The sequence below is a fragment of the Gorilla gorilla genome, chromosome 8 (genome assembly GCF_029281585.2).
Source record: "Gorilla gorilla gorilla isolate KB3781 chromosome 8, NHGRI_mGorGor1-v2.1_pri, whole genome shotgun sequence".
Taxonomy (NCBI): Eukaryota; Metazoa; Chordata; class Mammalia; order Primates; family Hominidae; genus Gorilla; species Gorilla gorilla.
This window is the reverse complement of record NC_073232.2, coordinates 80,884,531-80,904,194: the sequence shown is the minus strand read 5'-3', so window position 1 is coordinate 80,904,194 and position 19,664 is coordinate 80,884,531. Positions and strand designations below refer to the sequence as shown.

The 19,664-nt window shown below is 37.5% G+C and overlaps 1 protein-coding gene across 1 annotated transcript in view; it reads left to right on the top strand.

Annotated features, from left to right (window-relative positions):
* Positions 1-19,664, top strand: part of LOC101131388 (cyclin-Y-like protein 2) — a 36,427-nt gene that overhangs the window by 5,238 nt on the left and 11,525 nt on the right. Inside the window, 5 exon segments of the mRNA XM_063709689.1 lie at positions 5,419-5,517; positions 14,322-14,359; positions 16,217-16,268; positions 18,047-18,166; positions 18,819-19,039. Coding sequence (XP_063565759.1) covers positions 5,419-5,517; positions 14,322-14,359; positions 16,217-16,268; positions 18,047-18,166; positions 18,819-19,039 — 530 coding nt within the window.

The window sequence follows — 19,664 nt, the reverse complement described above, 5'->3', positions numbered from 1 at the left end:
TAATAACAGCTTGGTGGGAATCTTTTCATTTTATTGAGGCTACTATGTCTGAAGACTATCTCTTCTTGGGAATTTTTTTATTTTCTCTGTTTCTTTTTTTCTGATAGTCTTGTTATTCAGACACTCGGCTGCTTAGACCAGTATACTTGCATTGGTTTTTAATTTTTCCTCTTTGATTTTTCAGTTTCTGTGACTTCTTACTCTAATATTTCTATTGCATTTCATATCTTTTTCAGTGTGTTTTTAGTTTTTTAAAAAATTTTATTATTATTATACTTTAAGTTTTAGGTTTTTAAAAAAGTTTTGCTCCTGATTTTGACTGGCCCATGAATCCCTTTTTTCTGTTGTTTTGATCTCTCTTGTTGGAGGCTTCCTTCCAATGTGTGGTGGTCCCTGGCTTTATTTGGAAGCAGGACTTCTGTTAACTGATAGCACTCAGTGTGAGGTTTTGGAAGCCAAACTAGCTTTTCATTTGCGAGACTTCAGTGTATTATCTGGGGATCTTTACTAGAGTCAGTTCAGTTTCTTCTGAGAAAGGATCTCCCAATTTTCTGCCTGGGAAGTAAAAGAATGTCTACTTGCTTTCCAAAAGCAGAGTTAGGGAAGCAAGTTGGAGTTCTATTTTTGGTGTACAGTTTTCTTTATATCTCAGGTTTAAGCTGTGGTATTTCTGAACCTAGAAATTCTCAGGTTTGGTATATCCAGAGAACACACATCTGTTTCTTATCAGATGAGAGGACAGGTGGACTTGGGGCTCTAACCACAGATTTTCTGACCTTGCTGGCTTTTGTTTTACATTTTACCCTACTTTCCAAAGTTCCATTTGCCTGTAAGTTCACAGCTTGCCTTTACTTCTACAAGACAAACTGGCTTGCTTCTCTTCCAGTCACTTTCTGTAGGGACCAAAGTTGTGCTTCTGTGTTATTTACCACTACTTTATGTACTTTTTATGTCCCAGCATTTATTAAAAATAATCTCTGTCAACCTTCTCTCCTGATCCTGTGTGTAACCTGTATTTTATGTATGAGTAATGAGATTTCCAGAGGCAGAGGAAATAAATTTGTGGTCAATCTATTATATTTAATCCAAATTTAAGACCTATATTTACATGTGAATCAACATTTAATTTCAATATAATTAATGGTATTAACCCAGACAATTTTTTTATTGACGTATCTATAATAAGCGTATTATACTTTTCTCCTAAGGCCCTGTTTAATATTTTTATTCAAACTTACACTGCCATATTATCCAATTACCTCACGACATAGATGGAGCTGTTTTCATGAATGCCCAAAGTGTTAGAAATATTTAAGTTAATTAAAATTTGTTTATTTTTAGCCTGGTCAACGTAGCAAGAACTCATCTCTACAGAAAGGTTAAATAACAAATTAACCCGAGGCATGGTGGCATGTGCCTTTAGTTCTACCTACTCAGGAGGCTGAGGCAGAGGATCGCTTGATCTCAGGAGTTTGAGGCTGTAGTTAACTATAACTGCACCACTGCACTCCAGCCTGGGCAACAAAGGGAGACCCTGTCTCAGAAAAAGAAAAAAGTTATTATTTAAAAACATATCTAAAATTTGTCCTGCCAAAAAGGAGAGAGGAAAACGTAAACTTGAGTTTTCATTTTATTTTATAGTTGCTGGGAAGAATGCCGTAGTTTATTTATTTATATATTTTTATTTCCATAGGGTTTGGGGGAAACAGGTGGTATTTGGTTACATGAGTAAATTCTTTAGTGGTGATTTGTGAGATTTTGGTGTACCTGTCGCTTGAACAGTATCCACTGAACCCAATTTGTAGTCTTTTATCCCTCACCCCCTTCCCACCCTTTTCCCTGTGTCCCCAAAGTGCATTGTTTCATTCTTATGCCTTTGTATCCTCATAGCTTAGCTCCCACATATGAAGGAGAACACATGATCTTTAATTTTCCATTCCTGAGTTACTTCACTTAGAATAATAGTCTCCAATTCAATCCAGGTTGCTGGGAATGCCATTCATTTATTCCTTATTATGACTGAGTGGTATTTCTTAATCCACTTGTTGATTAATGGGCATTTGGGCTGGTTCCATATTTTTATAATTGAAAATCGTGCTGCTGCAAACATACATGTGCAAGAATCTTTTTTGTATAATGACTTCTTTTCCTCTGGGTAGATACCCAGTAGTGGGATTGCTGGATTGAATGGTGGTTCTACTTTTAGTTTTTTAAGGAACCTCCACACTGCTTTCCATAGTGGTTGTACTAGTTTCCATTTTTACCAGCATTGTAGAGAAGTGTTTTCTTTTCACTGCATCCACACCAACATCTATAATTTTTTGATTTTTTGATCATGGCCATTCTTGCAGGAGTAAGGTGGTATGGCATTGTGGTTTTGATTTTCATTTTCCTGATCATTAGTGATGTTGAGCATTTTAGTGGTATATCTTCTTTTAAGAATTGTGTATTTATGTCCTTAGCCCACTTTTTGATGGGATTGTTTGTTTTTTCTCTTGCCCATTTGTTTGAGTTCCTTGTAGATTCTGTATATTAGTCCTTTGTCAGATATATAGATTGTGAAGATTTTCTCCCATTCTGTGGGTTGTCTGTTTACTCTGCTGATTGTTCCTTTTCCTGTGCAGAAGCTCTTTAGTTAAGTCTCACCTGTTTATCTTTGTTTTTGTTGCATTTGCTTTTGGGTTCTTGGTTATGAAGTCTTTGCCTAAGCCAATGTCTAGAAGGTTTTTCTGATGTTATCTTCAACAATTTTTAAGGTTTCAGGTTGTAGATTTATGTCCTTTATCCATCTTGAGTTGATTTTTGTATAAGGTGAAAGGTGAGGATCCAGTTTCATTCTCCTGCACGTGGCTTTGCCAATTATCGCAGCACCATTTGTTGAATAGGGTTTATGTTCTTCAATTTATGTTTTAGTTGGCTTTGTTGAAGATAAGTCGGCTGTATGTATTTGGGTTTATTTCTGGGGTTTTCATTCTGTTCCACTGGTGTATGTGCCTATTTTTATACCAGTATCATGCTGTTTTGGTGACAATGTCCTTATTGTATAGTTCAAAGTCAGATAATGTGATGGCTCCAGATTTGTTGTTTTTTACTTAGTTTTGTTTTGGCTATGCAGGTTCTTGTTTGGTACCATATTTTAGGATTGTTTTTTCTAGTTCTGTGAAAAATGATGATGGTATTTTGATAGGAATTGCATTGAATTTGTAGGTTGTTTTTGGCAGTATGGTCATTTTCACAATATTGATTCTACCCATTCATGATCATGGGATGTCTTTCCATTTGTTTGTTATCCATGATTTCATTCAGCAATGTTTTGTAGTTTCCAATGGCATATCAAAAAGATAATCTGCCATGATCAAGTGGGTTTCATACCAGGGATGCAGGTATGGCTTAATATATGGAAGTCAATAAATGTGATACACCACATAAACAGAATTAAAAACAAAAATCACATGATCATCTTAATAGATGCAGAAAAAGCATTTAACAAAATCCAGCATCCTTTTATGATTAAAACCCTCAGCAAAATTGTCATACAAGGGACATACCTCAATGTGATAAAATCTATCCATTACAAACCCACAGCCAACATAATATTTAGTGGCAAAAATTTGAAAGCATTCCTCCTGAGAACTGGAACAAGACAAGGATGCCCACTCTCACCACTCCTATTCAATATAGTACTGGAAGGCCTAGCCAGAGCAATCACACAAGAGAAAGAAATAAAGGGCATGCACATCAGTAAATTGGAAGTCAAACTGTCACTGTTTGCTGATGATATGATCGTATACCTAGAAAACCCTAAAGACTCCTCCAAAAAAACTCCTAGAACTGATAATTGAATTCAGAAAAGTTTCAGGATACAAAATTAATGTACACAAATCAGTAGCTCTGTTATACCCCAACAGCAACCAAGCTGAGAATCAAACCAATAACTCAACCCCTTTACAACAGCTGCAAGAAAAAAAAAACCTTAGGAATATACCTAAGCAAGGAGGTGGAAGACCTCTATAAGGAAAACAGCTTTAGTGTTTTTAATGTGTTAAAATGATGGGCAGCAGGTACAGTGGAAGAAGTCAGTGGTTGGGCATTGGCATTGATGGTAAGGCTTTGGTTTTGACTTACTAAAATATGAGGTATGATTATTTTCTAGTTTTTGTCATTAAACCTTAAAACTACTAAGTAAACCCTTCCATTTCTCATTAAAGACTGTACAATTTCATACTTTGTGATTTATGCTGACTGAAGTTAGATCTGTTTCTATTTTTGACTATCTTAAATAATACCTATAAATAGTAAACTGTTAGTAGTGTTTTTGTTGTAATTAAATGTAGTAAGATTTACCTCCAAACTATAACTGAATTAATTTGTCAAGCACTTGTTGAACTTTTTGATTTATTCAAAATTTTATGCTGAGCAGCGGGAGGTAGGAACAGTTAGGGCCCTCCCTTACTCTTATGGAGAGGCATACTTTCTCATGAAGGGAATACTCTGCTGGAATTAGTATCTTGTAACCAGTTAGTGTACAAAAAAACATGTTTTGGTGAGGCTACTGGCAAAGAGATCCAAGAGGGTAGATGGAGTCAAGCTTGCTGAAACAAGGAAGGCGAAAAGCATTATTCCAGGCAGAGAATGGGGTAGAGCAGGAAAATGCCTAGATGCAGGTTAGATGATTTATAGAACAAAATTAATCAAGTTTTGAAATGAATGGAAAGTATTCTCTGAGAGTCCTATTTGAGTCACGTCATGTCAGTCTTATTTAAACATGAAGTGAAAGTTAAATTTTTTAAGTTGTCATCTCTTTTCAGGGTGTGAGAGAATATTTAAGTGACACTCTTTTTATCCTCCTCATAAGAAAACAGGACTAGAGAAACCTATGTCTTCCTCACTTGTTGGTGGACTAGCAGACCTGGTACATAGAGCCTCTGAATCTGAAACACTTGTTTTGTCACAATATTGCCTGAAATATTACATTTAGGATTAGTAACTTAATAAATGTATTAGTCTTATATTCATTGCAATAAAATGGTCTTGTACCAATATTATTTAATACATTACATTTTACTGTAGTAAATAAATAACAGAAATAGAAATTCTCAGCTGTTTTATGCCACTATAGAAAAAAACAATCCAATCTTACTTTAAACTTTTCTCATTATTTATAAAGGAAATTAATAAAATCCTTGTTAGGTTTGATGATAGGTACCATATTAAGGGCAGCATTTTATAAACCATATCTCAAACATCATCTGTGGAAGTTAAGAGCCTCCAGTGGGTTTTCTATAGAGTGCACATGATACCACACTCAGGCAGTTCATGGAGTATAAGAAATATCCTAGTGCTTTGAAAAATTTGACATTTTAACCAATGAAAAAGTACACTTTGATAAGTTTAACTTATACTTCCCTTCCCCTTCAGGTATCTACTGAGCATTTTACTCAACAATGCAGTTCATGTTCGACAATATTCCTTGATGACAGCACTGCCAGCCAGCCTCATCTTACAATGACACTAAAATCATCAGTACAACTATAATGCCGAGGGACAGACTCCTTTATTCAAAAATTATTTCAGCCATTTGGTTGTACTCTTCAGCAATCAGTTTAAGAAATTGGAATCAACTATATATTGATATCCAGATTCTAAATATTAAGTATCAATTTCTCTTTTAATCTTAGATGTCATGGTGGAAGGAAAAAACAGCAAATAAGCAATCCCAGAAAAAGTGTAGCTATTTATTTGATGCCTTTATGCCTTAAGGCAATGTTGAATGCAATGAGAAGGATAGGCTCCCTTTATTGAATGATTTTTGTGAAATATTAGTTTTTCAGTGCATTGTGGGCCTAAATCAATGTGTATTACTTTGGACATTAGTCTTGGAAGAAGGAATAGCTTTTTCTCTTCTGGCACCACAGTGTATCTGCATTTGATTTTCTCCCATTGTGCATGAGCACCTCATGGACCACAAAGATGTGCTGTGAGAGCATCCTGAGATGAAGTTTATTTTAGAAGGAACAACAACCAACACCACCACCAGCTCCATTGGGTTTGTCTAGTGTACATCATTATCACCTCTTTGGGTTATGAGTATTTATTTTTAGAACACAATTTGGAAAGTGCTAATTTAGAATATTAATGTATTCATCTTTAACTTTACTTTTCATTCTATAAACATAACTAGCTTATAAACAATTTTATTTCAAATGCTCTAGCATTTTTCACTAATTCAATTGTCAGTCACTTTTACTTTAATTAAAAATGGCAGCTGGCTCCTGACTTGGAGACACCTCCCAGCAGGGGTTGATAGACACCTCATACAGGAAAGCTGGCATTTGGCAGGTGCCCCTCTGGGACGAAGCTTCCAGAGGAAGGAGCAGGCAGCAATCTTTGCTGTTCTGCAGCCTCTGCTGGTGATACCCAGGCAAACGGTCTGGAGTGGACCTCCAGCAAACTCCAGCAGACCTGCAGAAGAGGCCTCTGAGTGTTAGAAGGAAAACTATCAAACAGAAAGCAATAACATCAACATCAACATCAACAAAAAGGACAACAATGCAAAAACCCCATCAACATCAAAAGGTCATCAACAGCAAAGATCAAAGGTAGATAAATCTATGAAGATATGAAAAAACCAGCATAAGAATGCTGAAAATGCTCAAAACTCAAAGGATCACAACTCCTCACCAGAAAGGGAACAAAACTGGATGGAGAATGAATTTGACAAATTGACAGAAGTAAGCTTCAGAAGGTGGGTAATAACTAGCTCCTCCAAGCTAAAGGAGCATGTTCCAACCCAATGCAAGAATGCTAAGAACCTTCACAAAAGGTTACAGGAATTGCTAACTAGAATAAAGAGTTTAGAGAAGAACATAAACGACCTGATGGAGCTGAAAAACACAGCACGAGAACTTTGTGAAGCATACACAAGTATCAATAGCACAGGAAAGGATATCAGAGATTGAAGATCACCTTAATGAAATAAAGTGTGAAGACATGATTAGAGAAAAAAAGAATGAAAAGGACAAAACAAAGCCTCCAAGAAATATGGGACTATATGAAAAGACCAAACCTATGATTGATTGGTGTACTTGAAAGTGATGGGAAGAATGGAACCAAGTTGGAAAATACTCTTTAGGATATTATCCAGGAGAAGGTCCCCAACCTAGCAAGACAGGCCAGCATTTAAATTCAAGAAATACAGAGAACACCACTAAGATACTCCTTGAGAAGAGCAATCCCAAGACATATAATCATCAGATTCAGCAAGGTTGAAATGAAGGAAAAAATTTTAAGGGCAGCCAGAGAGAAAGGTCGGGTTACCTACAAAGGGAAGCCCATCAGACCAACAGCAGATCTCTCTGCAGCAACCCTGCAAGCCAGAAGAGAGTGGGGGCCAATATTCAATGTTCTTAAAGAATGTTCAACCCAGAATTTCATATCCAGCCAAACTTAGCATCATAAGTGAAGGAGAAATAAAATCCTTTACAGACAAGCAAATGATAAGGGATTTTGTCACCACCAGGCCTGCCTTACAAGAGCTCCTGAAGGAAGCACTAAATATTGAAAAACTGGTACCAGCTGCTGCAAAAACATAGCAAAATATAAAGAGCAATGACACTATGAAGAAACTGCATCAACTAATATGCTAAATAACCAGCTAGCATCATGATGACAGGATCAAATCCATACATAATAATATTAACCTTAAATGTAAGCAGGCTAAATGCCCCCATTCAAAGACACAGGCTGGCAAATAGGATAAAGAGTCAAGACCCATTGGTGTGCTGTATTCAAGAGACCCATCTCATGTGCGGTGACACACACGGGCACAAAATAAAGGGATGGAGGAATATTTACCAAGCAAATGGAAAGCAAAAAAAAGCAGGGGCTGCAATTCTACTCCCTGATAAAACAGACTTTAAACCAACAAAGATCAAAAAAGACAAAGAAGGGTACTACATAATGGTAAAGGGATCAATGCAATAAGAAGAGCTAACTGCCCTAAATATATGTGTACCCAGTACAGGAGCACCCAGATTCATAAAGCAAGTTCTTACAGACCTACAAAGAGACTTAGATGTCCACACAATAATAGTGGGAGACTTTAACACCCCACTGTCAATATCAGACAGATCAGCGAGACAGAAAATTAACAAGGATATTCAGGACTTGAACTCAACTCTGGACCAAGCAGATCTAAAAGACACCTACAGAACTCTCCACCCCAAATCAACAGAATATACATTATTCTCAGCACTTATTCTAAAATGGACCACTTAAATGGAAGTAAAACACTCCTGAGCCAATGCAAAAGAATGGAAATCATAACAGTCTCTCAGACCATAGTACAATCAAATTAGAACTCAAGATTTAGAAACTCACTCAAAACTTCACAACTATATGGAATCTGAACAACCTGCTCCTGAATGACTATTAAGAACAACCTGCTCCTGAATGACTACTGACTAAATAATGAAATTAAGGCAGAAATAAAGAAGTTGTTTGAAACCAATGAGAACAAAGACACAACATACCAGAATCTCTGGGACACAGCTAAAGCAGTGTTTAGAGGGAAATTTGTAGCACTAAATGTCCAGATCAGAAAGTGGGAAAGATCTAAAATCAACACCCTAACATCACCATTAAAAGAACTAGAGAAGCAAGAACAAACAAATTCAAAAAGCTAGCAGAAGAAATATCTAAGATCAGAGCAGAACTGAAGGAGATAGAGACTCAAAAATCCCCTCAAAAAATCAATGAATCCAAGAGCCGGTTTTCTGAAAAGGTTAACAAAATAAATAGACTGCTAACCAGATGAATAAAGAAGAAAAGGGAGAAGAATCAAAATGATGCAATAAAAAATGATAAAGGATATCACCACCAATCCCACAGAAATACAGACTACCATCAGATAATACTATAAACACTTCTATGCAAATAAACTAGAAAATCTAGAAGAAATGGATAGATTCCTGGACACATGCACCCTCCAAAGATTAAACTAGGAAGAAGTTGAATCCATGAATAGACCAATAACAAGTTCTGAAATTGAAGCAGTAATTAATACCCTAACAACTAAGAAAAGTCCAGGACCAGACGTATTCCCAGTCAGATTCTACCAGAGGTACAAAGAGGAGCTGGTACCATTCTGAAACTATTCCAAACAATAGAAAAAGAGGGACTCCTGCCTAACTCATTTGATGAGGCCAGCATCATCCTGATACCAAAACCTGGCAGAGACACAATAGGAAAAGAAAATATCAGACCAGTATCCCTGATGAACATCAAACGTGAAAATTATCATTAAAATACTGGCAAACTGAATCCAGCAGCACATCAAAAGCTTATCCACCATGATCAAGTCAGCTTCACCTTTGGGATGCAAGGCTGGTTCAACATACGCAGATCAATATATGTAATCCATCACATAAACAGAACCAGTGAGAAAAACCATATGATTATCTCAATAGATGCAGAAAAGGCCTTCAATAAAATTCAACACCACTTCATGCTAAAAACACTTAATAAACTAGGTATTGATGGATAATAAGAGCTATTTATGGCAAACCCACAGCCAATATCATACTGAATGGGCAAAAGCTGGAAGCAGTCCCTTTGAAAACCTGTGCAAGACAACGATGCCCTTTCTCACCACTCCTATTCAACATAGTATTGGAAATTTTGGAAATTCTGGCCACAGCAATCAGGCAAGAGAAAGAAATAAAGCGTATTTGAATAGGAAGAGAGGAAGTCAAATTGTCTCTGTTTGCAGATGATATGGTTATATATTTAGAAAACCCGATTGTCTCAGTTCAAAAACTCCTTAAGCTGATAAGCAACTTCAGTAAAGTCTCAGGATACAAAATCAATGTGCAAAAATCACAACCATTCCTATACACCAATAACAGACAAACAGAGAGCCAACTCATGAGTGAACTCCCATTCACAGTTGCTACAAAGAGAATAAAATACCTAGGAATACAATTTAAAAGGGATGTGAAGGACCTCTTCAAGGAGAACTACAAAACATGCTCAAGGAAGTAAGAGAGGACACAAAAAAATAGAAAAATATTCCATGCTTATGTATAGGAAGAATCAGTATTGTGAAAATGGCCACACTGGCCAAAGTAATATATAAATTCAATGATATTTCCATCAAGCTACCACTGACTTTCTTCACAGAATTAGAAATACTACTTTAAATTTCATATGGAACCAAAAAAGATCTTGTATTAGCTAAGAAAATCCTAATCAAAAAGAACAAAGCGGGAGGCATCACGCTACCTAACTTCAAACTATACCACAAGGCTACAGTGGCCAAAACAGCATGGTACTGGTACCAAAACAGATGTGTAGACCAATGGAACAGAACAGAGGCCTCAGAAATAATGCCACACATCTACAACCATCTGATCTTTGACAAACCTGACAAACACAAGCAATGGGGAAAGGACCCCCTATTTAATAAATGGTGTTAGAAAAACTGGCTAGCCATATGCAGAAAACTGAAACTGGACCCCTTCCTTACATCTTATACAAAAATTAACTCAAGATGGATTAAAAACTTAAACATAAGACCTAAAACCATAAAATCCCTAGAAGAAAACCTAGGCAATACCATTCAGGACATAGGTGTGGGCAAAGACTTCATGACTAAGACACCAAAAGCAATGGCAACAAAAGCCAAAATTGACAAATGGAATCTAATTAAACTAAAGAGCTTCTGCACAGCAAAAGAAACTATCATCAGAGTGAACAGGCAACCTACAGAATGGGAGAAAATTTTTGCAATCTATCCGTCTGACAAAGGCCTAGTATCCAGTGTCTACAATGAACTTAAACAAACTTACAAAAAAAAAACAAGCCCATCAAAAAGTGGGTGAAGCATATGAACAGACACTTCTCAAAAGAAGACATTTGTGTGGCCAAAAAACATATGAAAAAAAGCTCATCATCACTGGTCATTAGAGAAATGCAAATCAAAATCACAATGAGATACCATCTCATGCCAGTTAGAATGGCGAGCATTAAAAAGTCAGGAAACAAGATGCTGGAAAGGATGTGGAGAAATAGAAATGATTTGCACTGCTGGTGGAAGTGTAAATTAGTTCAACCTTTGTGGAGACAGTGTGGTGATTCCTCAAGGATCTAGAACCAGAAATAGCATTTGACCCAGAAATCCCATTACTGGTTATATACCCAAAGGACTATAAATCATTCTACTATAAAGACATATGCACATATATGTTTATTACTGCACTATTTACAATAGCAAAGACTTGGAACCAACCCAAATGCCTGTCAATGATAGACTGGGTAAAGAAAATGTGCCACATATACACAATGGAATAATATGCAGCCATAAGAAATAATGAGTTCATGTCCTTTGCAGGGACATGGATGAAGCTGGAAACCATCATTCTCAGCAAACTAAGACAGGAACAGAAAACCAAACACCACATGTTCTCACTCATAAGTGGGTGTTGAACAATGAGAGCACGTGGACACAGGGAGGGGAATATCAAACACCAGGGCCTGTCAGGGGGTCAGAGGCAAGGGGAGGGATAGCATTAGGAGAAATACCTAACGCATGTGGGGCTTAAAACCTAGATGATGGGTTGATGGGTGCAGCAAACCACCATGGCACATGTATACATATGTAACAAACCTGCACGTTCTGCACATGTATCCCAGAACTTAAAGTATAATTTAAAACAACATGGCGGCCAGGCATGGTGGCTCATGACTGTAATCCCAGCACTTCAGGAGGCCAAGGCAGGCCAATCACCTGAGATCAGGAGTCCGAGACCAGCCTGGCTAACATGGCAAAACCCTGTCTCTACTAAAAATACAAAAATTAGCTGAGTGTGATGGTGGGTGCCTGTAATTCCAGCTACTTGGGAGGCTGAGGCAGGAGACTCACTTGAACCCAGGAGGCAGAAGTTGCAGTGAGCCAAGATCACACCATTGCACTCCAGCCTGGGCAACAAGAGTGAAACTTCATTTCTAAAACCAATAACAACAACAACAACAACAACAACAACAAAGAGGCAACTTTACACTCATGATAATGTCACTTCCCTCTCTCCCTTATCATAGTAGTAGAGATAAAACTGTGTTTCAGTAAAAACTGGATTCAAACCCTATCTCAAGTCCTGAGCTTTGGGACCTATTGAGTAATCAGTAAATGTTTGTATTCAGCTAAGCCTCTAAATCCTTGAGCAACAACAACAACAACAGGTCACTCTGGCTCATGTCCCTGGCTTCTTCTGAATTCAAAAGTTTTGATGTGATAGTATACAGTTCAAAAGGAGTTTTAAACATTACTCCATTAATCTTGCTCAAACAAATTTCATGCTTTTTTCCTCATTATTCTAATTTTTAGAAGTCTACTTCTGAAAGTAAAGTAAGTTTTAATTTGCCATCAACAAGTCTGAGAAATTATCATTTGGTATATTCACTATTAGTGAAATAAAGGTTTATTGAGCAAATTAATAGGGCACATTGGCTTCAAGAAAATATTTTGAAAAATGTTTATTATGGGTTAGTAGTGCACTGTTGTCAATGGGGTAGATGGAACTCATTGGGATCACTTTTGCAAGGTTTGTTTTCAAAATACATGTCTGCAAACATTTGTGTCTTCCCACCTCAACCTTCCCTCTATCTCTAGGTACTGAGAAGCCCTTTAGGAAAATTGGAATGGATGTGAGGCATCGTCATGTGAAGAAAAGCATCCCAGAAGGTTCTGATTTTCACACCAACTCAATCATTCCAAACTTTGCTGCACTTTGAAATCACCAGGGAAGTTTTTAACAATAACTCTGATGCCCTAAGTCCTACCCAATGCTAATTAATTAAATCAAAAAGTCTCATGTTGAAAATAAGGCAGTTATTAAAGCTCCTCAGTTGATTTTAATGTGCAGCAAAGTTTGAGAGACACTGCTTAATTTGAATTTAGGATGAGAAACTGCTCCTATTTAGTGGGACCTTGGGCAAGTCAGTTTTAAGGTTTCTTTCCCTAATCTGTAAAATGAGTTTTGGATTAAATGTCATATAAGGTCATTGGTCCTTTCCAGCATGTAACTTCAAATTCTGTGATTTTAAAATGATTTTACAGATGAAAACTATTTGAAGCACTATAGACATATCCATCTTCAATGCTAATGTTACAGGCTTTTTAAAAAGTGTTAATATTGTATAGACCCATTATTAAAATTCAGATTTGCCTTCCCTCAGTTATTCTGAGCCTCATTCTAGATGCTGAGGGCAAATGGAAGCACATAACTTATGCAAGAGAACCTCTTGTTTTGTGATATGCAGCATCTGTGAGTAACTTAGGAATACAGTTACATATATCTGAAGAGGTGTATCTGTTCATAAATATTTCAGTTAAACTAGTTGAAGGTACCTGCCATTCACATTATACTGTGTCGTGTTACACTGCCTTGTTAGCACAGCTTATTTTAGGATCACTGCACCTATCATTGATTTCCTGTGTGCTTATGTTTACTAATATATTTTTTAATAATTATGCAAAAGTGATTTCAAATAATTTTGTTATAAAGCACTTTCATTATGTATTTTTAGGGAAATAATTTAAAATGGGTGGGAGGAGATAGTGAACTAAATTAAATGCAGGACCTAACACCTTAAAAAAGAAAACACTACTGTATGTCTTAAACATATGGACACATAGATGTAAACTGCATGAAGCTGTGTGCGGTGGCTCATGCCTGTAATCCCAGCACTTTGGGAGTTCCGAGGCAGGTGGATCACTTGAGGCCAGGAGTTTGAGACCAACCTGGTCATCATGGTGAGACCCTGTCCCTACTAAAAATACAAAAATTAGCTGGGTGTATTGGTGCAAACCTGTAGTTCCAGCTTCTTGGGAGGCTGAGACATGAGAATTGCTTGTACCTGGGAGGTGGAAGTTTTGGTGAGCCAAGATTGCGCCACTGCACTCTAGTCTGGGTGACAGAGTGAGACTCTGGGTCAAAAAATAAATAAATGCATAAAATAAATTGCACGGGATGAAAGGTTTTGTGGGTAGAAGAGCATATAACAGGGAAATATGTTGTTATTTATATATTATAATCATCAACAGAAACATGTCTTCTAAAAGCATACTGCCTTGAATTTTGGTTCTCATATTTTTGCTAAAAGCTAAGAAACAAAAACAAGAAAGTGCCCTTATGGTACTGTTCTGAACTATAAGATTTGAATTTCAGAGCCGCTAGGAGTGTTTCCTCTGCCCCCCTTTTAAAAAATGTCTTCAAGCCTAACAAATGATAACATTTATTGTTATGAATTTTTTTTCCTTCCACAGTGTGACCTTGGTGATATATTATCATATCAAGCAAAGGTGAGCTTTTCTAAAACCTGTCTTGTTATTCTGGCTAATTACTTTGAATGATATCAAGCTGAGCGTTAGGTCACAGCTCTAGACATCATAAGCTGTATTGTGCCTACTAAAATATCAAAGCAAATTATTTGTGTTTTCTTTGGTCCTTGAGACTTTTTTAATTCTTAAATGATTGAGTATCCCAATGAGAATGATTTTATATTGATTATATTTATATTTACTGTGATAGAAATATAAAATTGATATTTTTTTCAAAATCTATTTTTAGTTTAGATTTCACAGACTTAACACTATTGCTATCATGAGCTAGATAATGCTTTGTGAGGACTGTCCTGTGCATTACAGAAAGTTTAGCAACATTGATGGCCTCTACCAACTAGATGTCAGTAGTAACCCATGACCCAGGTTGTGGCAATAGAAAATATTCCTTGAGAACAATATTGTTAACATAAATTTTTAGATGAAAATATAACTTTTCTATGATAAAACGTTTAGTATAAAGTGTGTCATGTATTTATATTATTGAAAATCTGTAGTGTTGAGCTTAATAGAAGGCAGCTGGATTCTCTCTTTCTTTGCAATTTGCTTTAAAGAAGCAATAAGATGACCTAGCCTCATGCAAATATATAGTTGGTAAAAGGTGTATTTTTAAAGGTTTAAGACAGTTTGGGTATTCTCTAATACTAAATCAAAACTTCACAAGTGCTAGTTTCTTAAATTAGTTATAGTGGCATTTTACATAGTAGCAAATGTATTCCATCAGTGCTCACTGATCTTTCTTGCACAATAAATTGTTCTTTCCCCACATACTTGCATTTATAATATTATGCATTAGTTATTTAGAAAATATTGGTTTATGTTTTATTGTGTCAGAAATCACTTTTTTTAATTTAACCACCAATCTTATTTTAAAACATCTTTAAGTATTGAGAAGCTGTCAAGCTTACAGTAGAAGGAACAAGTTTTTCAAAGTCCTCAGGAAAGCTTAACTTTTGTCTTTGGAAACTAATACTTATTTTCCTTGTGACACATTTTGTGACACATTTCCTTGTGAATGAGTGACAGCTTCATTTATTTTTGAGAATGATAGTTGCACCTTTTTTTAAGACTGAGTTTCACTCTGTCACTTGGCTAGAGTCCATTGGCATGATCTCAGCTCAAGCAATCCTCTCACCTCAGGTTCCTGAGTAGCTGGGACCACAGATGTATGTCAGCATGCCTGGATAATTTCTTTTGTATTTTTGGTAGAGACAGGGTTTCATCATGTTGCCCAGGCTGGTCTCGAACTCCTAAAGGAGCTCAAGTGATCTGTCTGTTTTGGCCTCCCAAAGTGCTGGGATTTTACAGGAGTGAGCCATTGCGCTGGCCGGTTGTAATTTTAAATGAAATTGATGTTTCTCTTTAGTTATCTGCAGTATATTCTCATGATATATTTATTATTTTCAGTAGTTTAAGGGAAGCTAGCAAATCTGAATCACATTTACATTTATTAAAGTTCTAAGGAGAGTATTGTCCACCACTACTACTTTGTAAAACATTTCTGTGTTTCAGTGTGTGGTTAGAGGAGTGAAAATGTGTTTGGTTTATTGCCATTGCCTGTTAGGGAGGGTCAATACTCACAGGCAGTTCTGACTGGTTATGGTATAAAAGACTGCACAGTACAGGACATGCTATGCTGAGGAAGAAGAGGTCAGGAAACCCTCTGCAAGTCAGTATCAAGGAGAATTTGTAAAAACTGTTTGCTTTGGTGAAGTAAACACCAAAGCACATAGGCACACAGGAGGCATTATTTTACTAAATGGATATTATACTAAGATATTAACAGTTTTTGAAGTAATACACATTCTTATTTTATAGAGATGCAGATAGATCTTTGGGCATATTTGATGAACGGTTACACCCATTTACAGTAAGTGTCACTTATTTATATATTTATTTATTTATTTATTTATTTATTTATTTATTTATTTATTTATTTTTTGAGATGGAGTTTCGCTCTTGTTGCCCAGGCTGTAGTGCAATGGTGTCATCTTGGCTCACTGGAACCTCTGCCTCCCAGGTTCAAGCAATTCTCCTGCCTCAGCCTCCCAAGTAGGTGGGGTTACAGGTGCCCACCACCACGCCTGGCTAATTTTGTATTTTTAGTAGAAGGGTTTCACCATGTTAGCCAGGCTGGTTTTGAATTCCTGACCTCAGCCTCCCAAAGTGCTGGGATTACAGGCATGAGCTACTGCACCTGGCCCAGTAAAGTGTCACTTTTATTTTGTATTTTCTTTTCTTTTCTTTTTTTTTTTTTTTTTTGAGACCGAGTCTTGCTCTGTTGCCCAGGCTGTTGTGCAGGGGCGTGATCTCAGCTCACTGCAAGCTCTGCCTCCTGGGTTCACACCATTCTCCTGCCTCAGCCTCCCAAGTAGCTGGGACTACAGGCGCCCATCACACCCAGGCTAATTTTTTGTATTTTTAGTAGAGACGGAGTTTCACCGTGTTAGCCAGGATGGTCTCGATCTCCTGACCTCGGGATCTGCCCACCTCAGCCTCCCAAAATGCTGGGATTACAGGCGTGAGCCACCACGCCCTTCCTGAGTTTGTATTTTCATCATAGATTTGTATCTGTTTCATGCCTGCAGTCAAAGGCATCTTTCTTTAAGTCTTGTTCCTCATTTCATGTGGCATCTAGTCATCTTATTTTAAAAGTGTTGTAAAAAGTACATGCTGGAATAAGAACTGATCTGCAGGTATGTTTAATTAGTGAGATAATATGAGCAAATACACTATCCAAATAACAGAAAACATATCTTTTTAAAAGATAATTGTCAGTAGTATCAAGCTATATAAGTATATGTGAATACTTTTAACACAGAAGCATGATTTTTATGAAGAGGGTTAAAAATAATTTAAGTTCTCCGGGTGCGGTGGCTCACACCTTTGTAATCACAGCATTTTGGGAGGCTGAGGTGGGGGGATCACTGGAGGTCAGGAGTTTGAGACCAGCCTGACCAGTATGGTGAAACCCTGTCTCTACTAAAAATACAAAAATTATCCGGGCATGGTGGCATGCGCCTGTAATCCCAGCTACTCGGGAGGCTGAGATAGAAGAATCACTTGAAACCAGGAGGTGGAGGTTGCAGTGAGCCGAGATCACACCATTGCACTCCAGCCTGGACAACAAGAGTGAAAATCCATCTCAAAAAAAAAAAAAAAAAAAGAAGAATTTAAGTTTAAATCAACTTACATGGTGTAAAAACTTAAAAATGTATTTCCTCAGGTGCACAATAGCCACATGTGACTAGTGACTGTTGTATTTATCAGCACAGGCTTAGAGCCTCATGGTTACAGGAAACTATATTTTTTCAAAGTTTATTGCAGAGAAGAATGACATACGGTCAGTAAGACATTAAAGCCTAGTAATAGCTTACATTTGGATGGAATTATGTGGGGGAAAGGGTAAAAAAGAACACAAACATTTTCTGAGCTTAAGCTCAATTATTTTTAAGTGAATATTGATGAGTATGAAATCATTATGGTATTTCAGGATCCTACTGTTCATATTGCAAAAACTAAAAGACATCTCACCAATCAAAATTATCGTTAAGTGACACATGGGCACAAATGTGAACACTTCTGTCTTAAGAGCAACTCAGGTTTTTTCTTCAATGGATACTTACATTGCATCTTTTCTTCTTTCAGTGAGAAGACGTTTTGGAGGAATATTTTAAATATGATCCTTAACACAAATTGGTTTTCAGTTTTGTTTGTATTCTGTTTAAAGCCATAAGGCTAACAGCTGAATTTGCAATTGTAAGTTTGGTAAGATATTTTCTATTTCTAAAGCAGCTTTAGAAATTCTTCTTGTAAACAGGGTGGTGTGGTCCTGTTTTTAAATAACAGTAGGTTTCTGAAATTATCTCAGAATTTCAAGAGGAACTTATGAAAGCAAATACACACATTTTAGTTGAATCATCATTATGGCTTAAAATCTCACAATTGCTTTTCTCATCACAGAGCAATTGCTATTAAAGGCAGCAGGAGGGATTTCTGATTTCTCCCCCAACACTTCAATAAACACATGCACACACAGTGCACACACATCCAGGGCTTGTGGAGGGTTTGGAATGGGGAGCAGTAACAAAACCATCTGGCTGACGGGCAGGAAGGGATGCTGGTGTAGGTCTAAGCTGAGTCCTAGGCTGTATCCCCAGGCAATTCTGATGCATGTTGTCATTGACAGCTGCCGCCCTCAAGTCTTTGTTCCTTGGATGATGTGGGTTAATATATCCCTGCTGATCACCTGTGCCTGCTCATGAAGTTGCCCAGGAATGTGGTTCCAGTTGGTCTACCAAACCATAGCTGTGTCATTACATTTACATTATCCCTACAGAATTCCTTTTGTAAAACTATAATTTTAAATAATAGATTCTGTTCAAATTATTAAAAATAGTCTTACTCCTCCCCACAACAGACCTATGGAGGAAAGTCAACTTCATGGCCAGGAATGAAAAAATACTTATGTGAATACTTCTTTAGCAACCAGCTGGAGTCTAGAGGAGAAGGCTCCTGCTGTGCACTTGGAATGAAAGCCCTGAAAGGGCGCTGGACCAGATACAGGCCTTCTCAAGGAGCTGCAAGTCATTTGGAACTCTTAGCACATGCTAGAGGGAAGCAGGAGTGGTGCTTCCAGATGTAGAGAGATAGGTGATGCAGGAGGGAAAGCTGGATTGGAAAAGGGAGAGTTTTGTACATGGGCTAAGCTTGATGTGCCTTTGAGAGAGCAGAGTAGCAGAGTCTAGTCATCATTTGGATATACAGGACTAGAGCATGAATCTGACATAGAGCTACAGAATGAAGAGCAACAGCAGCTGTTTAAATACCAAGAAAGTGTGTAGAATGAAATTGGACAAGCCGGGCATGGTGGTTTCACGCCTTTAGTCCTAGATACTTGGGAGGCTGAGGTGGGGGAATTACTTGAGCCCAGCAGTTTAAGTCCAGTCTGGGCCAGCTAATGAGACCCTGTATGTATGTATGTATTTATTTATTTATTTAGAGACAGAGTCTCACTGTGTCACCCAGGCTGCAGTGCAGTGGCGTGATCTCTGCGCACTGCAAGCTCCGCCTCCCAGGTTCATGCCATTCTCCTGCCTCAGCCTCCCGAGTAGCTGGGACTACAGGTGCCCACCACAACACCCGGCTAATTTTTTGTATTTTTAGTAGAGATGGGGTTTCACCGTGTTAGCCAGGATGGTTTCAATCTCCTAACTTCGTGATCCACCCACCTCAGCCTCCAGAAGTGCTGGGGTTACAGGCGTGA